This window comes from Colobus angolensis, unplaced genomic scaffold (genome assembly GCF_000951035.1).
Source record: "Colobus angolensis palliatus isolate OR3802 unplaced genomic scaffold, Cang.pa_1.0 Scaffold284, whole genome shotgun sequence".
Taxonomy (NCBI): domain Eukaryota; kingdom Metazoa; phylum Chordata; class Mammalia; order Primates; family Cercopithecidae; genus Colobus; species Colobus angolensis.
Genome location: NW_012116088.1, coordinates 4,010,788 through 4,037,018, shown reverse-complemented (window position 1 = coordinate 4,037,018; position 26,231 = coordinate 4,010,788). Strand labels below are relative to the sequence as shown.

The following is a 26,231-nucleotide window of genomic DNA, read 5'->3' as shown; positions in this document are numbered from 1 at the left end:
TTTTTATGGTTTTAGATTTTACATTTAAGTCTTTAATCCATCTTGAGTTAATTTTTGTATGAGGTATAAGGAAGGGGTCCAGTTTTTGCTTTTTGTTTGTGGCTAACCAGTTTTCCCGGTACCATTAATTAAATAGGGAATCCTTTCTCCATTGCTTGTTTTTGTCAGGTTCGCTGAAGATCAGATGGTTATAGATGTGTGGTATTATTTCGGAGGTCTCTGTTCTGTTTTATTTTTTTCTTTGAGACGAGATCTTGCTGTGTCACCCAGGCTGGAGTGTGGTGGCACGATCTTGGCTCACTGCAACCTCCGCCTCCCTGGTTCAAGCAATTCTCCTGCCTCAGCTTCCTGAGTAGCTGGGATTACAGGCATGCACCACCACGCCTGGCTAATTTTTGTATTTTTAGTAGAGATGGGGTTTCACCATGTTGGTCAGGCTGGTCTTGAACTCCTTACCTGTGATCCACCTGCCTCAGCCTCCCAAAGTGCTGGGATTACAAGCATGAGCCACTGTGCCTGGCCAAGGTCTCCGTTCTGTTCCATTGGTCTATATATCTGTTTTGGTACTGGTACCATGCTGTTTTGGTTACCGTAGTCTTGTAGTATACTTTGTAGTCAGGTAATGTGATGCCTCCAGCTTTGTTCTTTTTGCTTAGGATTGTCTTGGCTGTATAGACTCTTTTTTGGTTCCATAGGAAATTTAAAGTAGTTTTTTTCTAATTCTGTGAAGAAAGTCAATGGTAGCTTGATGAGAATGGCATTGAATCTATAAATTACTTTGGGCAGTATGGCCATTTTCACAATATTTATTCTTTCTATCCATGAGCATGGATTTTTTTTCTATTTGTTTGTTTCCTTTCTTATTTCCTTAAGAGGTTTGTAGTTCTCCTTGAAGAGGTCCTTTTTGTCTCTTATAAGTTTTATTCCTAGGTATTTTGTTCTCTTTGTAGCAATTCTGAATGGGTGTTCACTCATAATTTGGCTCTCTGCTTGTCTATTATTGGTGTATAGGAATGCTTGTGATTTTTGCACACTGATTTTATATCCTGAGACTTTGCTGAAGTTGCTTCTCAGCTTAAGGAGGTTTTGTGCTGAGATGATAGGGTTTCCTAAATATACAATCATGTTGTCTGCACACAGAGACAATTTGACTTTCTCTCTTCCTATGTGAGTACCCTTCATTTATTTCTTTTGTCTGATTGCTCTGGCCAGAACTTCAATATTATGTTGAATAGGAGTGGTGAGAGAGGGCATCCTTGTCTTATGCCACTTTTCGATGGAAATGCTTCCAGCTTTTGCCCATTTAGTATGATATGGGCTATGGGTTTGTCAGAAATAGCTCTTATTATTTTGAGATATATTCCATCGATACCTAGTTTATGGAGAGTTTTTAGCCTGAAGGGATGTTGAATTTTATTGAAGGACTTTTCTGCATCTGTTGAGATAATCATGTGGTTTTTGTCACTGGTTCTGTTTATGTGATGGATTACATTTATTGATTTGCGTATGTTGAACCAGCCTTGCATCCCAGAGATGAAGCCTACTAGATCATGGTAGATAAGCTTTTTGATGTGCTGCTGGATTCAGTTTGTCAGTATTTTAGTGAGGATTTTTGCATCAATGTTCATCAGGGATATTGGACTGAAATTTTCTTTTTTTGTTGTGTCTCTGCCAGGTTTCAGTATCAGGATGATACTGGCCTCATAAAATGACTTATGGAGGAGTCCCTGTTTTTCTATTGTTTGGAATAGTGTCAGAAGGAATGGTATCAACTTCTCTTTGTACCCCTGGTAGACAACATGTGAGACGAGATGATATGTATGGACTACCTGGCATATGATATATGATAGATGCTTCCTAAATTCCTAAATGAGATTCTTTTTTTTTTGAGACAGAGTCTCGCTCTGTCGCCTGGGCTGGAGTGCAGTGGCCAGATCTCAACTCACTGCAAGCTCCGCCTCCCGGGTTTTTACGCCATTCTCCTGCCTCAGCCTCCCCAGTAGCTGGGACTACAGGCACCCGCCACCTCGCCCGGCTAGTTTTTTGTATTTTTTAGTAGAAACGGGGTTTCACCATGTTAGCCAGGATGGTCTCGATCTCCTGACCTTGTGATCCACCTGTCTCAGCCTCCCAGAGTGCTGGGATTACAGGCTTGAGCCACCGTGCCCGGCCCTAAATGAGATTCTAAAAAATAATTATGCTCCAAAAGTATTTTTTAAATAGAATAATTTATGTTTTATTTTCTGTTTTGTCTCACAGACATGTAGACTGCCAAAGTGTATGGGATGCATTCAAGGGTGCATTTATTTCAAAATATCCTTGCAACATTACAGAAGAAGACTATCAGCCACTACTGAAGTTGGGAACTCAGACCGTACCTTGCAACAAGGTAAATGAGGGTATGCCATTGATTTTAAAACTGGGGATAAAAGCCAGTGGTAAAAATTCATAGGTCCACATTTTGATTAGAATGAAGGAAGAGGAAAAATCCATACATTATAGTGTGAGTGTGGTTGGTAGGAATGGAATTTGCAGGCCATTGAGGGGCCATGATATAATCAAGATTTAGGACATCTGGAGAAGGGAGATAAGAGAGAGAAATGGGGATACAGAAATAGGAAAGGGGCTTTGGCCAAGAACTAGGCAGAAAAAACCTAACACCAAACCCAACTCAAACAAACAAATTAACACAACCTATATAATAACAAAACTTTCCCCTGACCTATGATATTAGTAGTAGTGATAATAACAACGCCAAATTATACTTGCAGAGTGCTTTTTTTCTTTTTCTTGCTTACAAAAGACTCTCCTAATCCTTATCTTCTTAGGCCTTCATAGCTATTCTGTGGAATGGGCAGGTCAGGTGTCAGCATCCCCATTTCACCAGTGAGAAAACTGAGGCTTGGTGTATTTAGGTGAACAGTGTTGCCCAAGTTTGGCAGGCTTGAAAGTGACCAGTTTAAATGTAAGTGATATAAGACTTGGAGCCACAGCGGCCTGGATTCTAATACATTGGTTATATTGGAAAAGGTCTATCAGAGTGCACCTTTTCTATAGTCGATGTTTAAGGCAAAATTCCACGTGCCTAAAATTTTCTTTGTGAAGCCCTTAAAACCACCCAGAAATTTCAGCCTCTCATTCCATTGTTAGTGAGCTGGAGTCACTGTGAAACTTCTCCATTCACTAGGCACGATGCCCTATGCAGAGAAGGTGTTTGGCAAACAATAACCCAGGCTGACATTTGTCAAATAAGTGACTATGCAATGGATAGTATGCTAAGCAATTTACTTGCATTTATCTCAGTTAATTTCCCTAGCACCCCATTAATTTATTTCAGTCATTATCATTACCATTTTACAGGTGTAGAAAGTGGGGCTTAGTGATGTTTTGGTTGCTCAAGGTGAAACACGTGATAAGTGATGATGATGCTGGGCTTCAATGAGGACTGGGGTTTTAGGTCCCATGCTTTAAACCAGTATGCTTCACTGACTCCCATTAAGAATGAATAGGGGGAGGAACCAAGATGGCTGAATAGGACCAGCTCCAGTCTGCAGCTCCCAGTGAGAAGGTGGGTGATTTCTGCATTTCCATCTGAGATCAGGAGGTTTCCTCATGTGTCTACACCACCAGCGCCCTGGATTTCAAGCACAAAACTGAGCTGCTGTTTGGGCAGACACCAAGCTAGGTGCAGGAGTGTTTTTCATACCACAGTGGTGCCTGGAACCCCAGTGAGACAGAACTGTTTACTCCCCTGGAAAGGGGGCTGAAGCCAGGGATCCAAGTGGTTTCGCTCAGCGGGTCTCACTCCCACAGAGCCCAGCAAGCTAAGAACCACTGGCTTGAAATTCTTGCTGCCTGCACAGCAGTCTGAAGTTGATCTGGGATGATGGAGCTGGATGGGGGAGCGGCATCCGCCATTACTGAGGCTTTAATAGGCGGTTTTCCCCTGATAGTGCTAAGGAGGCTGGGAAGTCTGGACTGGGTGTGGCAACGTGGCTGTGTCCAGACTGCTTCTCTAGATTCCTCCTCACTGGGCAGGGCATCACTGAAGGAAAGGTAACAACCTCAGTCAGGGGCTTACAGACAAAACCTCCATCTCCCTGGGACAGAGCACCTGGCAGAAGGGGTGGCTGTGGGCGCAACTTCAGTGGATTTAATCATTCCTGCCTGCTGGTTCTGAAGACAGCAGCTGATCCTGACAAAAGGGATTCTCCTAGCACAGCGCACGAACTCTGCTAAAGGACACATTGCCTCCTCAAGTCAATCCCTGACCCCTGTGTCTCCTGACTGGGGGAGACTGCCCAACAGGGGTTGACAGACACATCATACAGGAGAGCTCTGGCTGGCATCAGGCCGGTTCCCCTCTGGAATGAAGCTTTTAGAAGAAGGAGCAGGCTATCATCTTTGCTGTTCTGTAGCCTCCACTGGTGATACCTTCAGGGGTGGGAGGAACCCAGGTGAATAGGGTCTGGAGTGGAACCCCTGCACACTGCAGCAGCCCTATGGAAGAAAGGGTCTGACTGCTAAAAGGAAAAACAGAAAACAACAACATCAATGAAAAAGACCCCACAAAAACCCACCCAAAGGTCAGTAGCCTCAAAGATCAAAGATAAATACATGAAGATGAGAAAGAATCAGCACAAAAATGCTGAAAACTCAAAAAACCAGTGTGCCTCTTCTCCTCCAGATGATCTTAACACATCTCCAACAAGGGCATAGAACTCGGCTGAGACCCATAAAAAAATCATGTCCTTTGCAGGGACATGGATGAAGCTGGAAACCATCATTCTCAGCAAACTATCACAAGATCAGAAAACCAAAGACCACATGTTTTCACTCATAAGTGGGAGTTGAACAATGAGAACACATGGATATAGGGAGGGTAACATCACACAACAGGGCATGTTGGAGAGGGGAGCTAGGGGAGGGATAACATTAGGGAGAAATACCTAATGTAGATGATGGGTTGATGGGTGCAGCAAACCACCATGACATATGTATACCTGTGTAACAAAGCTGCACATTCTGCACATGTAACCCAGAACTTAAAGTATAAAAAAACTAAAGATACTAGCTACATTTACCCAATGTTAAAAAAAAAAAAAAAAAAAAAAGACCTGGGCTGAGGCTGAGATGGATGAACTGACAGAAGTAGACTTCAGAAGACGTGTAATAATGAAATTCACTGAGCTAAAGGCGTATGTTCATACCCATTGCAAAGAAGCTAAGAACCGTGATAAAACGTAGGAGCTGTTAAAGAGAATAACTAGTTTAGAGAGGAACATAAATGACCCGATGGAGCTGAAAAACACAACATGAGAACTTCACGATGCAAACACAAGTATCAATAACTGAATAGACCAAACGGAAGAAAGGATATCAGAGCTTGAAGACTATTTTGCTGAAATAAGACAGGCAGACAAGATTAGACATAAAAGAATGAAAAGGAATGAACAAAACCTCTGAGAACTATGGGATTATGTAAAAAGAACCTATGACTGATTGGGGGTGTCTGAAAGAGACAGGAAGAATGAAACCAAATTGGAAAATACACTTCAGGATATCATTCAGGAGAACTTCTTCAACCTAGCAAGACAGGCCAACATTCAAATTCAGGAAATCCAGAGGACCCCAGTAAGATACTCCATGAGAAGATCACCCCAAGACACATAATCATCAGATTCTCCAGGTCACCTATATAGGGAAGCCCATTAGACAAACAGCAGACCTCTCAGCAGAAACCCTACAAACCAGAAGAGACTGGGGGCCAATATTCAACATTCTTAAAGAAAATAATTTCCAACCTTGAATTTCATATCTAGCCAAACTAAGCTTCATAAATGCAGGAGAAATAATATCTTTTTCAGACAAGCAAAAGGTAAGGGAATTCATCACCACCAGAGCCGCCTTGCAACAGCTCCTGAAGGAAGCACTAAATATGGAAAGGAAAAACCGTTATCAGCCACTACAGAAACACACCGAAGTACACAGACCAATGACACTATGAAGCAACTACATAAACAAGTCTTCAAAATAACCAGCTAGCATCATGATAACTAGATCAAATTCACACATAACAAAATTAGCCTTAAGTGTAAATGGGCTAAATGTCCCAATTAAAAGACATAGAATGGCAAGCCGGATAGTCAAGATCAATTGGTGTGCTGTATACAAGAGACCCGTCTCACATGCAGAGACACACAGACTCAAAATAAAGGGATGGAGGAATATTTACCAAGCAAATGGAAAACGGAAAAAAGCAGGGGTTGCAATCCTAATTTATGACAAAACAGATTTTAAACCAACAAAAATCAAAAAAGAAAAAGAAGGGTATTACATAATGATAAAGGGGTGAATTCAACAAGGAGAGAGAACTATCTTAAACATATATGCACCCAATATATGAACACTGAGATTCATAAAACAAGTTCTTAGAGACCTACAAAAAGACTTACATACCCACACAATAATAGTGGGAGAATTTAACACCCCACTGCCAATATTAGACAGATCATCAAGACAGAAAATTAACAAAGATATTCACGACCTGAACTCAGCTCAGGATCAAGTGGACCTGGTAGATAATCTACCAAACTCTCCATGACAAAGCAACAGAATATACATTACTCTTGGTGCCACATGGCATCTACTCTAAAATTGATCACACAATTGGAAGTAAATTACTTCTCAGCAAATGCAGAAGAACTAAAATCATAACAGTCTCACAGACCACAGCACAATCAAATTAGAACTCAAGATTAAGAAACTCACTGAAAACCAATTACATGGAAATTGAACAACCTGCTCCTGAATGACTCCTGGGTAAATAATAAAATTAAGCCAGAAATTAACAAGTTCTTTGAAATTAATAGGAAAAAGACAATGTATCAGAATCTCTGGGATGCAATAAAAGCAGTGTTAAGAGAGAAATTTATAGCACTAAATGCCCACATCAAAAAGCTAGGAAGATATCAAATCGACATCCTAACGTCACAACTAAAAGAACTAGAGAACCAAGAGAAAACAAATCCCAAAGCTGGCAGAAGACAAGAAGTAACCAAGCTCAGAGCAGAACTGAAGGAGATAGAGACACAAAAACCCTTCAAAAAATTAATGAATGCAGGAGGTGGTTTTTTGAAAAAAAAAATTAATAAAATGGATAGATCACTAGCTAGACTAATAAAAAAGAAAATAGAGAAGAATCAGATGTATACAATAAAATGGTAAAGGGGATATCACCACTGATCCCACAGAGATACAAACAACCATCAGATAATACTATAAATACCTCTATGCAAATAAACTAGAAAATCTGGAAGAAATGAATAGATTTCTGGATACATACACCCTCCCAGGACTGAACCAGGAAGAAGTTGAGTCCCTGAATAGACCAATAACAAGTTCTACAGTTGAGGCAGTAATAAATACCAACCAGAAAAAAAAAAGCGGAGAACCAGACAGATTTACACCTGAATTCTACCAGAGTTACAAAGAGGAGTTAATACCCTTTCTTCTGAAACTATTCCAAAAAATTGAAAAGGAAGGACCCCTCCCTAACTCGTTTTATGAGGCTAGCATCATCCTGATACCAAAACCTGGCAGAGATAAAACAAGAAAAGAGAATTTCAGGCCAATATCCCGAAGAACATCGATGTAAAAATTCTCAATAAAATACTGGCAAACTCATGATCCTGTAACTAGAAAACATGTCATCTGCAAACAAAGACAATTTTATTTCCTTTCTTCCTATTTGAATAGACTTCATTTCTTTCTCTTGCCTGATTGCCCCGTCAGAACATCCAATACTATGCTGAATAGGAGTGGTGAGAGAGGACATCCTTGTCTTGTGCCGGTTTTCAGCCCCAAAGCTTCTTAAGCTGATAAGCAACTTCAGCAAAGTCTCAGGATACAAAATCAATGTGCAAAAATCACAAGCATTCCTATACACCAACAACACGCAGGCAGAGAGCCAAATCATGAATGAACTCCCATTCACAAAGGGAATGAAATACCTAGAAATACAGCTAACAAGGGAAGTGAAGGACCTTTTCATGGACAACTACAATCCACTGCTCAAGGAAATCAGATAGGACACAAACAAATGGAAAAACATTCCATCCTCATGGATAGGAAGCATCAATATTGTGAAAATGGCCATACTGCCCAAAGTAATTTATAGATTCAATGCTATTCCCTTTAAACTACAATTGACATTCTTCACAGAATTAGAAGAAACTATTTTAAAATTTATATGGAACCAAAAAAAGCTCATGTAGCCAAGATAATCCTAAGCAAAAAGAATGAAGCTGGAGGCATCATACTACCCAACATCAAACTGTACTACAAGGCTACAGACGCCAAAATAGCATGGTACTGGTACAAAAATAAACACATAGACCAATAGAACAGAGTAGAGATCTCGGAAATAAAACTGCACATCTACAGCTGTCTGATCTTTGACAAACCTGATGAAAGCAAGCAATGGGGAAAGGATTCCCTATTTAATAACTGGCACTTGAGAACTATTTAGCCATATGCAGACAATTGAGACTGGACCCCTTCCTTGCAACTCATAAAAAAATTAAAATGAATTAGAGACTTAAATGTATAACCCAAAACTATAAAATCCTTAGAAGAAAATCTACGCAATACTATTCAGGACATAGGCACAGGCAAAGGTTTCATTATGAAATTGCGAAACGCAATTGTAACAAAAGCAAAAATTGACAAATGGGATCTAATTAAACTAAAGTGCTTCTGCACAGCAAAATAAACTATCATCAGAGTGAAAAGAAAACCTACAGAATGGGAGAAGAGTTTTGCAATCTATCCATCTGACAAAGGTCTAACATCCAGAATTTACAAAGAACTTAAACAAATTTACAAGAAAAAAATAAACAGCATCATCAAAAAGTAGGCAAAGGACATAAACAGACTCAAAAGAAGACATTTCTGTGGCCAACAACATATGAAAAGAAGCTCAATATCACTGGTCATTAGAGAAATGCAAATCAAAACCATGATATCATGCCAGTCAGAATGGCATTATTGAAAAGTCAAGAAACAACAGATGCTGGTGAGATTGTGGAGAGATAGAAATGCTTTTACATTGTTGGTGGGAATGTAAATTAGTTCAACCATTGTGGAAGACTGTGGCAATTCCTCAAAGATCTAGAACCAGAAATACCGTTTGACCCAGTAATCCCATTACTGGGTATATACCCAAAGGAATAGAAATCATTCTATTATAAAGATACATGCACGCATATGTTCATTGCAATGTCATTCACAACGGCAAAGACATGGAATCAACCCAAATGCCCATCAATGATAGGCTGGATAAAGAAAATGTGGTACGTAAACACCATGGAATATTATGCAGTCATAAAAAGGAATAAAATCATGTCCTTTGTACGGACATGGATGGAGCCAGAAGCCATATCTTCAGCAAACTAACACAGGAACATGCAAGCACCACATGTTCTCACTTATAAGTGGGAGCTGAACAATGAGAACACATGGACACTGGGAGGGGAAAAACACACACTGCAGCTTGTTGGGGTTGGGGTGAGGGGAGTGAGAACATTAGGAAAAATAACTAATGCATACTGGGCTTAATACCTAGGTGATGGGTTAATACGTGCAGCAAACCCATGGCACATATTTACCTATGTAACAAACCTGCACCTCCTGCATGTGTACCCTGGAACTTATAAAAATAAAAATTAAAAAAAATAGATTCATAAAACAGAATATAATTATAAACTTTGTACTTTTAAGAGGAACCCTTAAATACAAAAAATCTATTGTATTTTTTTGATAGGGGTAGGGAATATTTAGAGAATTTGGAAGGGGTTATATAGTTCTTTAAGAATCAAAGAGCACATCTTCCTGAAAACAGCATGTAGACAAAGTTTTTTTGGAGATAAGCTTAGGAATATTGTAACTCTCTAATACCACCTCCAGATGTAATCCCATGTTGATTATAAGATTTTGATCAGTGACTTTCAGACTTTTTTGACAGCAACCTAGAGTAAAAATAAACATTTACATTATGACCTAGAACACGCGCACACACACACACATACACACACCCACACTCTCTGCCTCTCCCCTACACTCTCCTGCACTCAGAAATCATCATTTCTTATTCATACTATGGGTGATTTACTTTGATATGCTGTTTTTTTTCATTTACAAAACCATGGATTTATTTTGTTTTGGCATGCTAAGTTGATCTCAGTAATAGATTGTATTTATTCTTCCTTAGACTCTTCTTTGGAGCAGAATAAAAGATCTGGCCCATCAGTTCACACAGGTCCAGCGGGACATGTACACCCTGGAGGACACGCTGCTAGGCTACCTTGCTGATGACCTCACATGGTGTGGAGAATTCAGCACTTCCGGTGAGGCTCTGGGCCCTGTTGGATTGCCCAGGGATGTCTAGGGTGAACAGAGTGAGTTCTGCTGGGGGCCCTGAACAGTCAGTGTGGAGGACAGAGCCACAGGTACCCACGCTGATGCCATCTATACTTATCTTAGTCCATTTGTGTTGCTATAAAGGAATACCTGAGGCTGGGTAATTTATAAAGAAAAGAGGTTTATTTGGTTCACAGTTACACAGGCTGTACAAGAAACAGGGCACCAGCGTCTGCTTCTGGTAAGGGCCTGAGGCTGTTTCCATCATGGAGAAGGGGATGGGGAGCTGGCCTGTACAGAGATCACATGGTGAGGGAGGAAAGCAAAGAGAGGTCAGGGGAGATGCCAGGCTCTTTATAATGACCAGCTCTCCTGGGAACTAATCGAGTAAGAACTCACTCATTACTACAAAGACAGCACCATGCCATTCATGCGGGATCATCCCTATGACCCAAACACCTCCTACTAGTCCACCAGCTCCAACACTGAGGATCAAATTTCAACATAAGGTTTGGAGAGTTAAATATCCAAACTATAGCACTACCCTTAATGGCATCTCAGGCTGATATAAAGTAGCATTCCCTATTTTCTTGAAGAATTGACTTCAGAGTTTGGGATTGCCCATGCTCCCTAATTCCCTTCTTTTGAGTGCTCACATAGCCTGCTTCTGAATTCTTGGTATTTTGCTCTCTATAAGGTCATCATTCAGGTCCAAAGAATTCTAGAACAGGATGAGGTCTCAGTGGGACCTAGACCAAGGTTCTTGTTCTTCAGAATCAGCACAGTAGCCATGGACTGGACTCTTCCATCTCAGGCACTGGCTTTGCTATCATTTTTCAGATGTAGCCTTATCCTGCCCAGAAAGACTCAATACCTCACCATGGGAAGGGAATTCCTACAACCAAAACCCTATTGCAGTTTTCACTTCTTTTTTTTTTTTTTTTTCCTTTTTGTTTGTATGGTGGATATTTTTAGTTTATATAGTTTTATTCTTATTTTTACTAGTTTTCATTGTTTGTTTTTAAAAGCTTATCTTATTATAGCTTCTTCGTCCCAGGTTTGCATTATTTTCAATTACAAAAATAAGCCATGGTTATTTGAAAAAAAAAATACTTGCACATTACAGAAATGCATTAAAGAAAAAAGCAAATGTTGCTCTGAATTTTCCCTTCCCCTCCTACCTCCACATCACTTCTCAAAGGGTAACTATTGTCAACAATTTGATATAGATCCTTCCAGACTTTTCCCTATGCTAATGTAAGCATGTATGTTTAAACTGTACACATACTGTTGTGCAACTTGCTTTATTCACTTAAAATTAGTAGGTATAAAGATAGCTGTACTTTTTTAAAAGGCTTCATCATTAAGAATCCTATTAATGGATATTAAGTTGCTTTAGCTTTTGTTGCTATTGTATCACTGTTGTAAGAAACACTTTTGTGTATACACACACAGCTACTTGAATGATACATTTTTATAAATGAAACTTCAATGTTAAAGGGTAAATTGTAATAGAAACTGATAACGTGTCATTTAAAAGATGGTAACTATACCCTCATCAAGAGTATATATGAGGCCAGGTACAGTGGCTCATACCTGCAATCTCAGTACTTTGGGAGGTGGAGGAGGGAGGATCACTTGAGCCCAGGAGTTTAAGACTGGCCTGGGCAACATAGTAAGACCCCCATCTCTATTTTATACTAAAAAAAGAAAAATAAAGACTGTGTATGAGATAGTTTATTTACCTATATGCCCACTAACACCAGATGTTGTTACTTTAAATTTTTTTGGCTCATTTGAGAAGAAAATAATACCTCAATTTAGTTTGAACTTCTTTGATGGTGAGGCTACTATATATACATAAATGGTAGATTTTCTGTTTCTTCTGTGAGCTGGCAGTTCATATATTTTTCACTGCCTCATGATTCAGTCTTGGTAGGTTTTATGTGTCTAGAAGCTTATCCATTTCCTCTGTGCTATTTAACTTGTTGGCGTATATTAATAATTGTTCATAGTGTCTCTTACAACCCTTTGTATTTCTGTGATATCCATTGTAATGTCTTCGTTTTACATTCCTGATGTTATTTATTTGAATCTTCTCATTCTTCTTAGTTAAGCCAGCTAAATATTTTCAGTTTTGTGCATCTCTTAAAAAAAAAAAAATCTAAATTTTGTTAATCTTTTGTGTTGTTTTCCTAGTCTCTATTTTATTTATTTCTGTTCTAATCTTTATTATTTCCTTCCATAATGTTGTGTATTTTTTGAGATCTTTCTTCTTTCTTAATGTAGATATTTATTACTATAGCTTTTCTCTTAGAATTGCTTTTGCTCCATCCCATATGTTTTGGTATATGGTATTTACATTTTCGTGTCTCAATGTATTTTTTAATTTTCCTTTTAATTTTTTATAGACCCATTGGTTTTTCAAGAACATGCTGTTTAATTTCCATATATTTGTGAATTTTCCAACATTTCTTATTTTATTGATTTCTAGTTTTCTACCATTGTGGTCAGAAAAGATACTTGATATGACTTTAACCTTCTTAAATTTGCTGAGGCTTGTTTTTATGTCCTAATATGTGCCCTAATCTAGAAAATATTCTATGTGTGCTTGAGAGGAATGTGTATTACATTGCTGTTGGATAGTGTCGATGCTGATGTATAAGGTCTGTTAGGTTCATTTTGTCTAAAGTATTGTTCATGTTTGTTGTCTCATTAATTTTCTGTTTAAATGATCTGTCTGTTGTTGAAAGTGGATATTGAGGTTCCCTACTATTTTTGCCTTACATGTATCTCTCCTTTCAGATCCTTAAATATGTGTTGTATTGAAGTTCGCTACTATTTTTGCCTTACATTATATTTTTCCTTTCAGAACCTTAAATGTTTGTTGTTTTTATTTAGGTGCTCCAATGTTGGGTGCATGTATATTTACAATTGTTATATTTTCTTGACCCCTTTGTCATTTTACAGTGTTCTTTGTCTCTTTTTACAGTTTCTGACTTAAAGTCTATTTTGTCTGATGTAAGTGTAGCTACTCCTGATCTCTTTTCGTTTCCATTCACATAGAATATGTTTTTCCATTCCTTCACTTTCAGTTTATATGTGTTCTTAAAAGTGAGGTGAGTTTCTTGTTGGCAGCATATAGTTGGATCTTTAAAAAAAAAAAGTATTCATTCCCTCTTTTTGTTGAAGAATTAATCCTTTTACATTCAACATAATTATTGATAGGTAAAGAGTTGCTACTGTCACTTTATTAACTGTTTTCTGCTTTTTTAGATACTTTGTTTCTTTCTTATTCTCTTATTGTCTTCCTTGTGGTTTCATTGTTTTATAGCTGCTGGCTGGGTACTGTGATGGCTTCTAGTCACATCATTCATAGGTTGTATTTCCTGGCCAGACAATTATGATATTTGGTATCTTAAGTTCAGCAGCACTTCAGGCTGGGCTGCAAGGTTAGGTAGACAGGCAAGATCAGAGGCTATGCTCCTTAGAAATGTGCAACTGTGGATCACCTTCCTGAGAATGGAGCCATGCGGTTGGCTTTGGCTGAAGTGAGCAGCTGTTTGACCTTCCAGGTCAACTGGGACTAACTCTGATGCTTCTCCAAAATGCACTGAGGTAAAAGTTTCCCTGCCTGGGTAGGTCATTGGCAGGCATTTTGGCTGAGTGGAGCCACTGCTTGACTTCCTGGATCAATTAAATCTAGCCTTTATGTTTCTTTAGGATGGGCAAAGGCAGTCGTCTACCTGCCTGGGTTGGGTCACTGGGTTGGTCTCTGAGGCTAGGCATGGAATCTAGCTATCTAGGAACTTAAGCTAGACTGAACTTCCCCAAGTGGTTCTGAAGGAGACCAGCTCAGCTTGTTTGGGGCCATGAAGTTGGCTGCTGTTTCCCATAGGATGCCACAGCTGGCAGAAACACAGAGATATCATCAAGATCCACGTGCTGATCACTGTGACTTCTGCGTCCTTTCTTTGTTTCTACCTAAGCTATTGCAGTCTAGTTGTCCTGGTATCCTCAGTGTTCCCCGTGAGAGGAGACTGGAGTGAGCTTTCCTGGGAAGCATCTTGAAATGCTAGGGAAGATGGATGACTGCATCTGGTTCTCTTTCCCCTTGTAGAAACCATGGCCCAGGAAAATTTTCTCCATCTGGCTTTGTGTCCTCTTTCGAGGGAGGGGAAGGGGTGGCATGGTCAAAGTGAGATAATTCTTCTTACCCATCCAATTTGGTTTTCATTCAGTTCTATGGACCATGTAGGTGTCTCAAGTTTGTTTACAAGTATTGGAGCCTTTAAAAAGACATCCTAGTCTGTGGGTAATTGCTAGTTGAACTTTAGTGGGAGCAGAGTCTGAGACTTTCTACCCTGCCATCTTGGTGATGTCACTCTTCTAGGCTTTAGGTATTCGGTTCTGGAGGCTAAGGCCACAATCAAGGCACTGGCAAAGTCAACGTCTGGTGAAGACTTGCTTTCTGCTTGTGGCTATGTCCTCACATGGCAGAAGGCAGAAGAGTAAAAAGACCTGATTTTTATATTTTAATTTTTTAATATTTTGGCTTACTTTTTTCTCAACATTTTAACAAGATTTAGTTTTGCCTTGTTTATTATTTATTTATGTATTTGTTACCATTTTTTCATTGTTTCTTTTATCTCTTTCTTTCTTTCTCTCCTTCCTTTTCTTTTCTCTTTTCTTTTCTTTTCTTTTCTTCCTGTCTTTTCTTTCTTTCTTGTCTCTCTCTCTCTCTCTCACCCAGGCTGCAGTACAGTGGCACAATCTCAGCTCACTGCAGCCTCAACCTCCTGTGCTCAAGCAATCCTTCTGCCTCAGCCTTTTGAGTAACTGGGACTACAGGTGTGCACCACCATACCCAGCTAATTTTAGTATTTTTTGTACAGACAGAGTTTACCATGTTGCCCAGGTTAGTCTCGAACTCCTGGGCTCAAGCGATTCAACTGCCTTGGCCTCCCAAAGTGGGAATACAGGTGTAAGCCACTGCATCCAGCCTCTTTGTTTTACTATGAAGTTCTTAATTTGTTCCATAACCTTCTAATCTCCTTTTTTTCTCTTGCCTCTTTTATATTCTTGATTTTGTTTCTGTTCATTGTCAAATTTTCTTCTTTTTGTTTTTATTCCTAACTTTAAATTTTTATTTAATGGTATGTTTTTATAATGGCAGACAGCAATGGGGAAGAATGCTATTGGGAGAGGAAAGATGACAAACTGAGAGAATTCTCTCCAGATGTGGTTGTGAAGATAAAAGAGGTTTATATTCATGAAAACATATATACTTAAACCACATTACAAAATGTATGTCCATTTCACCATCAACATCTTTACCTCTGTTGGGAAGATAATTCCTTTTGACTCCACAATAATTATTTATATCTATACATGGGAATGTTTCTTTTTTATTTGTGTGGTTTTGGTTTTAAACATTTAATCATAATAAGACTCCTAGAATGACTATATCATGTGCTCTCTGAAGGCAAAATTCCCATCTAATTTATCTTTCTATTTTATCTTTCTACCTCTAAGAACTAAAACTCAATAAACGTGCATTAAGGCAGATATCCTTGGGAGAAGTGACACAGAAACTATGTATTCATGTTCTATGTCTATTGTACTTTGCTCAGGGATAAGACTGCTTTGATGAGGGCAAGTGTAGGAAGACTCCGAGGCCATCTGAGAGTAAGTGGTGAAGACTTAAGAAGGTGGGGCAGGAAACTCAGCAAGAGAGAGTTGTCAGGAAGCAGAAAAGCAGTTGGCAAAAACAACCACTGAAGGACTGGTTTTACCTCTTAATTCTTCTTGTACTGGGGATAATGTAGAGGGCTTGTCTCTGTCAGATGAACTTTTGCTAGCATTTCCCAGAATCATGACTCAAAACTTGCCATTGTGTTCCCATCTGGGATTTAGAAGATTAGGTAAGAACTTGGAAGGAATTCAGGGGACACTTAGTTAAATTGGGTCAAAATGTGTCCATTCTCCAGCCTCCGTCTTGGCAGTGACACATTGGAAAATGGTTTCACTATGATTGAACAGCCAGGGAAGAGTAGAGCTTATTTATACTCTCTCTTTTCCACTTTATTTTCTACAAACTGTGTCTTTTAGAAATAAACTATCAATCTTGCCCAGACTGGAGAAAGGACTGCAGCAACAACCCTGTTTCGGTATTCTGGAAAACGGTTTCCCGCAGGGTAAGTACCAAGCAGTGAAATTCTAGAGCTTTGGAGACCACAGAACTTAAGATGTCATCCAGTCAGTGCTTGGTTTTAACACTTTTGGATTACAGATACTTTTAGAAATGAAAATATAGGATTCATTCCTGAGAAAAAGGTACAGAAGCACATGCCAGAAAATTTACACATCCAATTTTAGAACATTCTTAGAGGGTCCATGGGCTCCAGTTGCAGAATCTTTGCGCGTACACATGGTGTCTGACTTTGGCACCAGCAACCTGGGGCTTGGTTTAATCCTCTGATTCGGGTATTAGTCAATCTTAGATTCCTGGGACAGTAGTAACAATCTACATGTATAGACCCCTTACTATGTGGCAGGTACAGTCCTCAGATATTTACATGAACTAAGAACTTGCATCTTCACCAGAACCCTGTGAAGCAGGTGCCATGAGTATTGTGCCCATTTAACACATAACAACGTGAAGGTACAAGTAAATAAGGAATCTACTAAATGTACAGAATTAGTAAGAGGCATATGTGGGAGTTTATCCCAAGCTGTCTGACTCCAGATTCAGAATCTAGGCTGGGAAATACTCACCACTCCACCCTCTACCTATTTTTTTAAAAAACTGATACATAATAATTTTACATATTTATGGGGTATGTAGCGATGTGGTGATACATATAAGGTATAGTGATGAGATCAGGGTAATTAACATAGCTATCATCTATGGTGCCTTCTTGCTGTGTCCTCACATGGCAGAGGCAGAGGGACTAAAGGAACCTAGCTAGTTCCCTGGAGCCCTTTCATAAGGGTGTTAATCCCATTCATGAGGACAGAGCCCTTAGGGCCTAATTATCTCCTAAAGGACTCACCACTTATTAGCATCACATTGGTCTTAGGTTTCAACATAAGAAACACATACATTCAAATCCTAGCAGCATATCTGTGACAAGCCTTGAAGTGCGTTCCTCTGTCATTCTCATTGAGTCATCCTCATAGGTAGTGTGACAAATCCCCACATTAAAGGTGAAGAAACTAAGACTCAGAAGTTAAGTGACTCTTCCAAGTTCCCTGGGCTAATAAGTTGCAGACCCAAGAGCCTAACGTAGGTCTTCTTGATTCCAAAGCCATGCTCTTCAATTTTGTTCTTTGAATCTGCTTATTGGTTCTGTCTTTTAAAGGACAGGTTTGATCTTAACTCTAGGTTGTTACCTAGCTAAACCTCTGTCTTAGGGAGATTCATGTAAACCCTGGTATGATGGAAACAGAAAAACAGCCTGGAAGTTGTAAGGTTTAGACTTGGGCAGATTCCTTTACTCATTCTGATCTTCTGATTCCTCATTTGTCAAATGGAAATCAAAATTTGCATGTTCCATAGGGTTACTGCAATGTTTAAATGAGATACCACTATCCTATAATGTCACTCAAAATCCATCCACTTCGAAAATAATTTATTGAGTACTTACTATGGACAGTGGACAATCATGGGTACTTTATAGTTTTTGTTTGTTTGGCTTTTCTGAGAATAGTTTCCATTTCACTACTCTATGGTATGTTTTAGGACAGTGCTGGTGCTAAAGTCTTTTAAAGCCAAGTCACATTTTATGTGTATCAAGAACCTCCTTGTGTTCCCCACTCAGTCCCTGGCACTAGGAATACAGAGTTGCATGGGATTGAAGGCATCCTGCCCTTGTGAGCTACCAGCACCTTTATTTTGCCAATCACTCATGGACATATGTGGATGGCCTTCTTTTTTCAGACTTATCCCTTTCTTTTTCTGATAACAGAAGCAGGGCTTTTTGTTGTTGTTGATTTTTAATTTTTGTGGGTAGGTTAAACTCATCATTATAATACAATACCGTTGGATAATGTGGAGGGAATGTAGGATGCTGTCAGAGTCAGAGAAGGGGACCTGAGCTAGTCCCAGGGGCTGGGGAGGCCTCCTGGAGGGAGCATATAGAACACTTTATTTTATTCATTTCATTTTTTCCAAAGTCTAACAAAGATTCCTGCTGAATGTTTCTTGCATGAAGAAATAAGACTCTTTGCTCAAGCATATTTATTCATTCATTTATTCAGCCCTACTTTCTCTCTGTGCTTTTCCAGGCCTGAGGGTCCCCTGTTCTCTCCTCAGTTTCCCCTTTTGTGGTGTTCCCATTTCCCTTATCCCTGAATCATCCACCTGCTCCCACTAAATAAAGCATAGTGTCTGCAGTGCATGACACTGAGAAAACACTTTCATCTTCCCCCTCTAGACATTCTTCTTATTCATTTGGGCTTCTGACTTCTGAACCACTGAACCACCAGCTCTATGAACTATCACACTGAACATTGTTCACTTACAGATTGGAGCAACTGCTTCAAGAACTCTGATATGAAGCATAATCTGTCCAGTGGCTTGGAATGAAAATTGTGTAGACCTGACATTCCTGTGCTAAAACCATATAGAATATCCTTCCTTAACCAGCTATTGCTAAGTATTGTTTTGAATGAAACTGCTGGAGGTTTGTGATTAAGTTTGCATGATGAATGGCGACCTTTTTTTTTTTTTTAAGTTTGCAGAAACTGCCTGTGGTGTGGTCCATGTGATGCTCAATGGATCCCGCAGTAAAATCTTTGACAAAAACAGGTAACACATTTATTTTGCATCTTGTTTGCAAGTATCCTGTTGCAAATATCACAGTGGATATTTTATCTCTAGAAAGAGTATGCTTTTCATGTTTCAGGTCAGTTCTGAAGATTTGGGCCAAAAAAGGTAAAAATTTTGAATTCTGTGGAGAGAGTTGTCTTCTAAGTCAATGTGTTTGTCTGATTTCTCCTTTGCCAAAAATCATCTACCAGGTTCTAATGACCACTGCACTATATCTAGCCCCTGCTCTTAACTTTTCCAGTCCTGGTGTAATTTTCTCAGCTTTCTCTGCCGTTACACTCCACCCTACCTGTTGCTCACCATTGTTCACACAGTTGCCCCATATGACCTCCCTCCCCTGCTCCCTTCTGTCTAAATCCTCACCATCCATGAAGACCTGCCTTGACTCACCTCTCCTCCAGGAAAATTGTGTACCCCAGTTCAGTAGTAAAACTAATACTGGGAAATCGGGAACTGTGCTGGGCTCTTGGCCTTCACTATCTTTTTGCAGACATTGTCAGCAATGTACTGTAGTGGTTAAAAGCAAGTACTGGAGGTCATTACATATTATCTGTGTGACCTTAGGCAGGGCAGTCAACCTCTGTGAGCCCTTGTATATGTACCTAAAGAGTTGATGGTGATGGGAAGATTAACTGAGACAACAGATGAAAAATGCTATTGGCCGGGTGCGGTGGCTCAAGCCTGTAATCCCAGCACTTTGGGAGGCCGAGACGGGTGGATCACGAGGTCAGGAGATCGAGACCATCCTGGCTAACATGGTGAAACCCCGTCTCTACTAAAAAATACAAAAAAAATTAGCCGGGCGAGGTGGCAGGCGCCTGTAGTCCCAGCTACTCGGGAGGCTGAGGCAGGAGAATGGCGTGAATCCGGGAGGCGGAGCTTGCAGTGAGCTGAGATCCGGCCACTGCACTCCAGCCTGGGCAACAGAGCAAGACTCCTTCTCAAAAAAAAAAAAAAAAAGAAAAATGCTGAGCTCTGTGCCTGACAACAGAGAAAGTGCTCAATGAGAATCAGCTATTATTCTCATTTGAAAATGATCCTCGCCACTGAATCTGGCCACACCTGTGCCTTTCTTGTCTGATCTCCTTCTATACTTAACAGTTTTTACTACACTGATTGCCTTTTTGGCATTTGTTCTCTAATTTTTGTTCTCTAATCCTGCCTAAGGCTGACTGAAAGGAGGAAGCATATATTAATTTGCCTTGTAAACTCTAGGTGCCCCAAATTAATTTTTCTTCTCTCCTGTTTTAATATTTAATTCTACAAGGAAGCATTTGTCCTTTTGTCTTCTGATCCCAAATTTTTGGGGTAAAAGCATTAACATTGCAGAATTTTATAATCTGATGTTATGGTTCAAGTACTTGCAACAGGAGTGTCAGTTGTCAGAGACTAACAGGGAAGAGTTTAGGAATGGGATTAGGGCAGGCCACAATAGTCTTTCAAAGCATTGCCTCTCAAACGTCACTGAGCATATGAATCATGTGGGGATTGTTTAACTGCAGATCATTTCAGCAGGTGGTGGTGGCTGAAATTCTACATTTCTTTCTTTCTCTTTTTTTTCTTTTTAGACAGAATCTCGCTGTGTTGCCCAGGCTGGAGTGCAGTGATGTGACCTTGGCTCACTGCAAGCTCCGCCTCCCGGGTTCACACCATTCTCCTGCCTCAGCCTCCCTCAGCTGGGACTACAGGCACCCGCCACCACGCCTGGCTAATTTTTTGTATTTTTAGTAGAGACAGGGTTTCACCCCGTGTTAGCCAGGATGGTCTCGATCTCCTGACCTCATGATCTGCCTGCCTTGGCCTCCCAAATTGCTGGGATTACAGGTGTGAACCACCGCGCCCGGCCGAAATTCTACATTTCTAATGAGATCCCAGGTGATGTTCATTAGGTCGGTCTAAGGACCACTCTTCGAATAGCAGATATTTAAAGAATCAACATTAATGCACAACTTAAGAATTTTATTTTGAGAATCTTGTTAACCAAGGGTCATGCTGAATAAGAAAAGGTTATTGATTTGCAATCTGATGCATCAACTCCAAAGGATAGGTCCTAGCCAGTGCCTTTCTGCCTGCTCGTTTTTAAGTGGGGGCGTGGATGCTTTTGTATGGGGTTGACGTTTGCGGTTCTTTGTTTCTTCTGTTTTAGCACTTTTGGGAGTGTGGAAGTCCATAATTTGCAACCAGAGAAGGTTCAGACACTAGAGGCCTGGGTGATACATGGTGGAAGAGAAGATTCCAGGTATATCTTACTACTTTGTACTCAAGGGTTATTTTATGAATCAGTCCACAAAAGAATCCACAGTCACAAGAATGCAGTGGGAACAAACTGACTCAGGAAATGAATGTACATGAATCTCAACAGCCTCTTGACTTTATCTCCACAAAGGATATTTAACTGCTTGACATTTCAGCTCCCCTGCAGACCCAGGAGCCTTTAGAGGCTGGGCCTCTACTTTGCCTCTTTATCCAAGGGCCTTGTCCAGGGCCTGCTACAGAAACAGAGAGACTCCAAAAATGTTTGTGAGATCTTGTAATTTTAATACTTTCTTCTTTCTTCCCCAGAGACTTATGCCAGGATCCCACCATAAAAGAGCTGGAATCGATTATAAGCAAAAGGAATATTAGATTTTTCTGCAAGAATATCTACAGGTAATTCATTTCTTCTTGAATAAAAAAATGACTGTCTTGTGAACTGTAGAATTTCCTTTATTCCTCAGCCTCCTCTGAGCTTGGAGGGCTGTGTGAATCTTTCTTGGGCCTTGATGATGATCACAGATGGCAACCTCTGGTGATCTCTGTCCCTCCTTCCAAGCCTAGTCCAGAAGGTATCCTAGCTAGTGGCCTTCACTTGGCCACCTTTCCTCATCCATCTCTACTGGTCCCAAGTAGGACTTGCCTCTAAGGCTGACACCACCTTTGACGGCATATTTTCTGATTCCCAGTGTGAGTGGCCCAGACCAGGGTTCACTGGCCTACTAGGTTTCAGGGGAGAAAGGGAATGTTTTGCTAAGCCCTTTCTTCCAAGTTGTAAAATGCTTGTGATTTGACATCATTTTGCTTGTGACGCTTCCTTAGTTTGATCTGAGCACAGATGCCTAACACCTGATAAGGTGTTACATGGCAGTCTACCAAGATCTATCTTTTTTAAATTAAAAAAAAATTAAAAATTGTTTCTAATAATTTGTGTTTATTAGAAAACAGTTTAAAATTACAGATAGATATGTATTTTTAAAAGTCACCTATAATTCTAGTTTCAAAACTGAGACCCTCACTCACTTTTAAGCAGTTGTGACCAATGGTATAGGTAGGGACTCATTGGTAGAAGCATCTTTGGAGATTTTCCCACATGTAATAGCTTGGAACAAGATGGATGCAGAGAAGAAAAGCTATTTAAAGGAGGTAGAAGCTGAGATGCTAGAATATTGTTCCTGTTTCCATGTCACTACCTTCTCCCACTAACCATACCAGAAAAGCAGAAGAATAGATTCTGGGGACTCTACTGATAGCTTTTGTTTCCCAAATGACCGGAATTCCCCATCAGTCAGCTTGCTTTTATCTGGAAACTGCCAGAAAAGGCCATGAGCATTCTATAGCAGTTGACAGGAAAACAGAAAGAATGAATGAAGGAACAACTGTAAAAGAAATCTTGCAGATATCTGACCAGTCTAAGCTGTTCAAAGATATGTTGCATGGAGCAAATAGAATAGCAGAAACCTAGACAAAGGCTGGAAAATAAAGATGGTCTTATCCCCAATACTCTTTTATCTTTTTTGTCTTATTAAACATTAACCTTTTTCTCATCAATGACCAGAAGGCTTTTATATTAGAATTCATCAACTCCCCTCTTTTGTGTCTGCTGTAGCTCCAAGTGAGCTCACTCATTCTCCACCTGGAAAGAAAATATGGGCATGGCTTCCATTTGGACTTGTACAGACAGTGGCCCATATGGGAACCAGGTCATTTATAAGCCAACACTTGTTATTCAGAGCATCAGATCATGTGACTTTAAACTTGGGGATCATCTTTGAAATCACTGCTCCTTTTCTCTGACCGTGAAGTTGCAATATATTCAGTATGACTCTTTGAATGACTGGACTGGCAGGACCCCGTGTGGTGTCTAACTGCCGTGTGGCTTTGAAGAACAGTTGTTTATCTCTAGGGGAGCCCAGGGTGAATGTCATGGATACAGACATAGACTGTAGTTTAAATCTCTCCATCCCAAACACACCTTCTCATTTTAGCAAACTTCTGTCTAGCTGTTTTGGTGTGATTATTTAATAATTAAACAGAAGTATAATTAAATATATATGTATATACATGTTATATATATATATATATATATATAAAGACCTATACAGGTTAGACTTCCTAATGACTCTAATATTGACCCCTTAATAAATTTCATCACTCAGAGACAAACACTATTAACATGTATATTTCCAAGACTTTTTTTTTAAATCTACACACTCATAGTCCTGATACGATGTATATGGAATTTCCTAACACATGTTTATATGTTTTAACCAGTGGAATGAACAGAAGGTAACAGTATTTTTTCTGGATATCATAAAATTAGCAAAGGGTCAGCGTGCTTTATCCGGCTAGTGCCCTCTAGTGGCGCTTAAAAAAAAACCCTAGAGGGTGCATTAATTCTTTTATGTTCCTTCAAAACACAAGGCGCGTCCATTTTATGGGGATATTGGATGTGAATACTTACATGTTCATGGAGAGAGATCATCTTAACAGCATAATTGCTACTTCTTTTCCAAAACTGAATTCCCAATTAGAAACTAGAATTAATAAACATACTCATATTCTCCTCATTTAATATAAAGCAAAGGTAGCTTCAAAAATCCTAAATAGTCTTAGAAAGATTTCTTTTCTATAGCAGCATTTCCTTAATAAAGAGGATACTTTATTTTCCTAGGATGTCTTCTTGTGGGGATCCCAGGTTACCATATTGGTGAGGATGGAGTGAGTCTATACTTAGAGCTGCTGTGCCCAGCTGGTCATGACAGTTAACTAGGGATGGGCCTGAGGTGATCCATCACAAGGGCAGGTTCTGACACCTCTTCCTTCCAGAAGCCCAGGGGTGCTGGCAGCTGCTTCTGAGGATCTCTCTCTTCCTTGGCTCATATTTAGCAAAATCAAATTTAAAGAACCCCATTCCTCGCTATCCACCATCCCCCTATTCATGTGCCAGCCACTCCCATTGGCTCCTGTTGCTTTAGCTAATTTTTATGAAAATAAGAGTCATTTGCCCATTAGGTACTTATCTAGGGTTTGTTTCAAAGCAAGTTTGGTCCCCTTGCTGAGAGTCTCCAGCTTTTTCCCAGATGATCTATAACCTCTGCCTCTGACCCTGGGTTCAATACTCCCTTAGGAAGCTTCTGAAGAGAGGAAAGCAAATTAGCCGCAGAAGCTGTGGGGGTCCCTGGCCTTGGTTGCTGCTCCTGCTGTTTTTTGACCACCAGCTGACATGGCTAGCTCCCCTCCTGACATGTCACTGCAGGAGAGGAATTTGTATGGATGCTAAGTGGTCTGTGCATCTTGTCGTCGCTAACAAAGGGGCTTCCTCCATTAGCGAACTGGACCACAGATGTATCCTATGGCCTCTTGATTCCCTTTTTTGCTTTCTCGTCACAGACCTGACAAGTTTCTTCAGTGTGTGAAAAATCCTGAGGATTCTTCTTGCCTATCTGAGATCTGAGCCAGTTGCCATGGTCGTTTTAGCTCCTTGACTCCTTGTGGTTTATGTCAACATACATGGCTCGGCCTACTTGCTGGTGCAGAGCTGAAGATTTTGGAGGGTCCTCCACAATAAGGTCAACACCAGAAATGGAAGCCATTTTCCCCAAAGTCTTAAAATAACTGGTATCATCAGCATAGCTTTTATTGTGATCTCTCAATCGTCAAGACAAATTATTGCATAAGATTAGAATGAAAATTGTATATTAAGTTACTTCATTTAATTCTCATGTGATCCTTTTATGTTGTTTATATGTTGGTAACATCCTTTCTACTGAAAAATGACCACACCAAACCTCTCTTACTAGAACAGTCAAGTGAAGAAAAACAAATGCTCAAGTTTTTCAGGAAGCATTACATTTCCAAATGAATGACCTTGTTGCATGATGTATTTTTGTACCCTTCCTACAGATAGTCAAACCATAAACTTCATGGCCATGGGTGATGTTGGTGAAAATTGCTCTGTAGAATATAAGCTACCCACATACTTGGTACTTTACCTCTAAACCTTCCGACAGTGCTGTGAGGTTGGTATTTCATTTTGTAGATGAGAAAATAGGAACTCAGAGAGGTTATATATTTAAGTTGGTGCAAAAGTAATTGCAAGTTTTGCCGTTGGAAGGAATGGCAAAACCACGATTACTTTTGCACCAACCTAATAATTTGCTGTAAGTCCTACATTTAGTATCAAGCTAGAGACTGAATCTGAACTCAACTCTGTCCAACTCCAAAATTCATGTGCTTTTTCCTTCTAGGTCTTTTGTACCAAACTAATAGTCGTTTCTATCTCTTCCAACAAATGCATGTTTGATTAAATTGACTAGAATGGAATCTGGAATGTAGTTCTTCTAGATGGCTCCAAAACACGTTTTTCTTCCCCTGTCTTCCTCCTCCTCTTCATGCTCAGTGTTTTATATATGTAGTATACAGTTCAAATATACTTGTTCCTGATACTGGTAGCTTATGTTTTCTCTCTTTTTTCATGGATTAACCTTGCTTGAGGGCTTTAACAATTGTATTACTTTTTCAAAGAACCAAGCTTTAGCTTCATTGATTTTTTTCTATTTAATTGGGTTTTGCTCTTCCCTTTATCATTGGAAACATAGAAATGCTTTCTAATTTCTTTGGATAGATTTATTTATTCAGCTTCTTGAGATAGAAGTTTAGATCATTGATCCTTCAGCTTGTTTTCTTTTTGTATACATAGATTTTAGGACGATACACTTTCCTT

At 39.7% G+C, this 26,231-nt stretch overlaps 1 protein-coding gene across 1 annotated transcript in view; it reads left to right on the top strand.

Annotated features, from left to right (window-relative positions):
• Positions 1-25,964, top strand: part of CD38 (CD38 molecule) — a 73,352-nt gene extending 47,388 nt beyond the window's left edge. The window contains exons 2-8 of the mRNA XM_011948829.1: positions 2,260-2,389; positions 10,271-10,406; positions 16,531-16,616; positions 19,158-19,231; positions 21,399-21,491; positions 21,815-21,901; positions 24,899-25,964. Of these exons, the coding sequence (XP_011804219.1) occupies positions 2,260-2,389; positions 10,271-10,406; positions 16,531-16,616; positions 19,158-19,231; positions 21,399-21,491; positions 21,815-21,901; positions 24,899-24,962 (670 nt within the window). The 3' untranslated portion in view covers positions 24,963-25,964. The remainder of the gene's footprint in view (positions 1-2,259; positions 2,390-10,270; positions 10,407-16,530; positions 16,617-19,157; positions 19,232-21,398; positions 21,492-21,814; positions 21,902-24,898) is intronic.
• Positions 25,965-26,231: the final 267 nt, after the last annotated feature.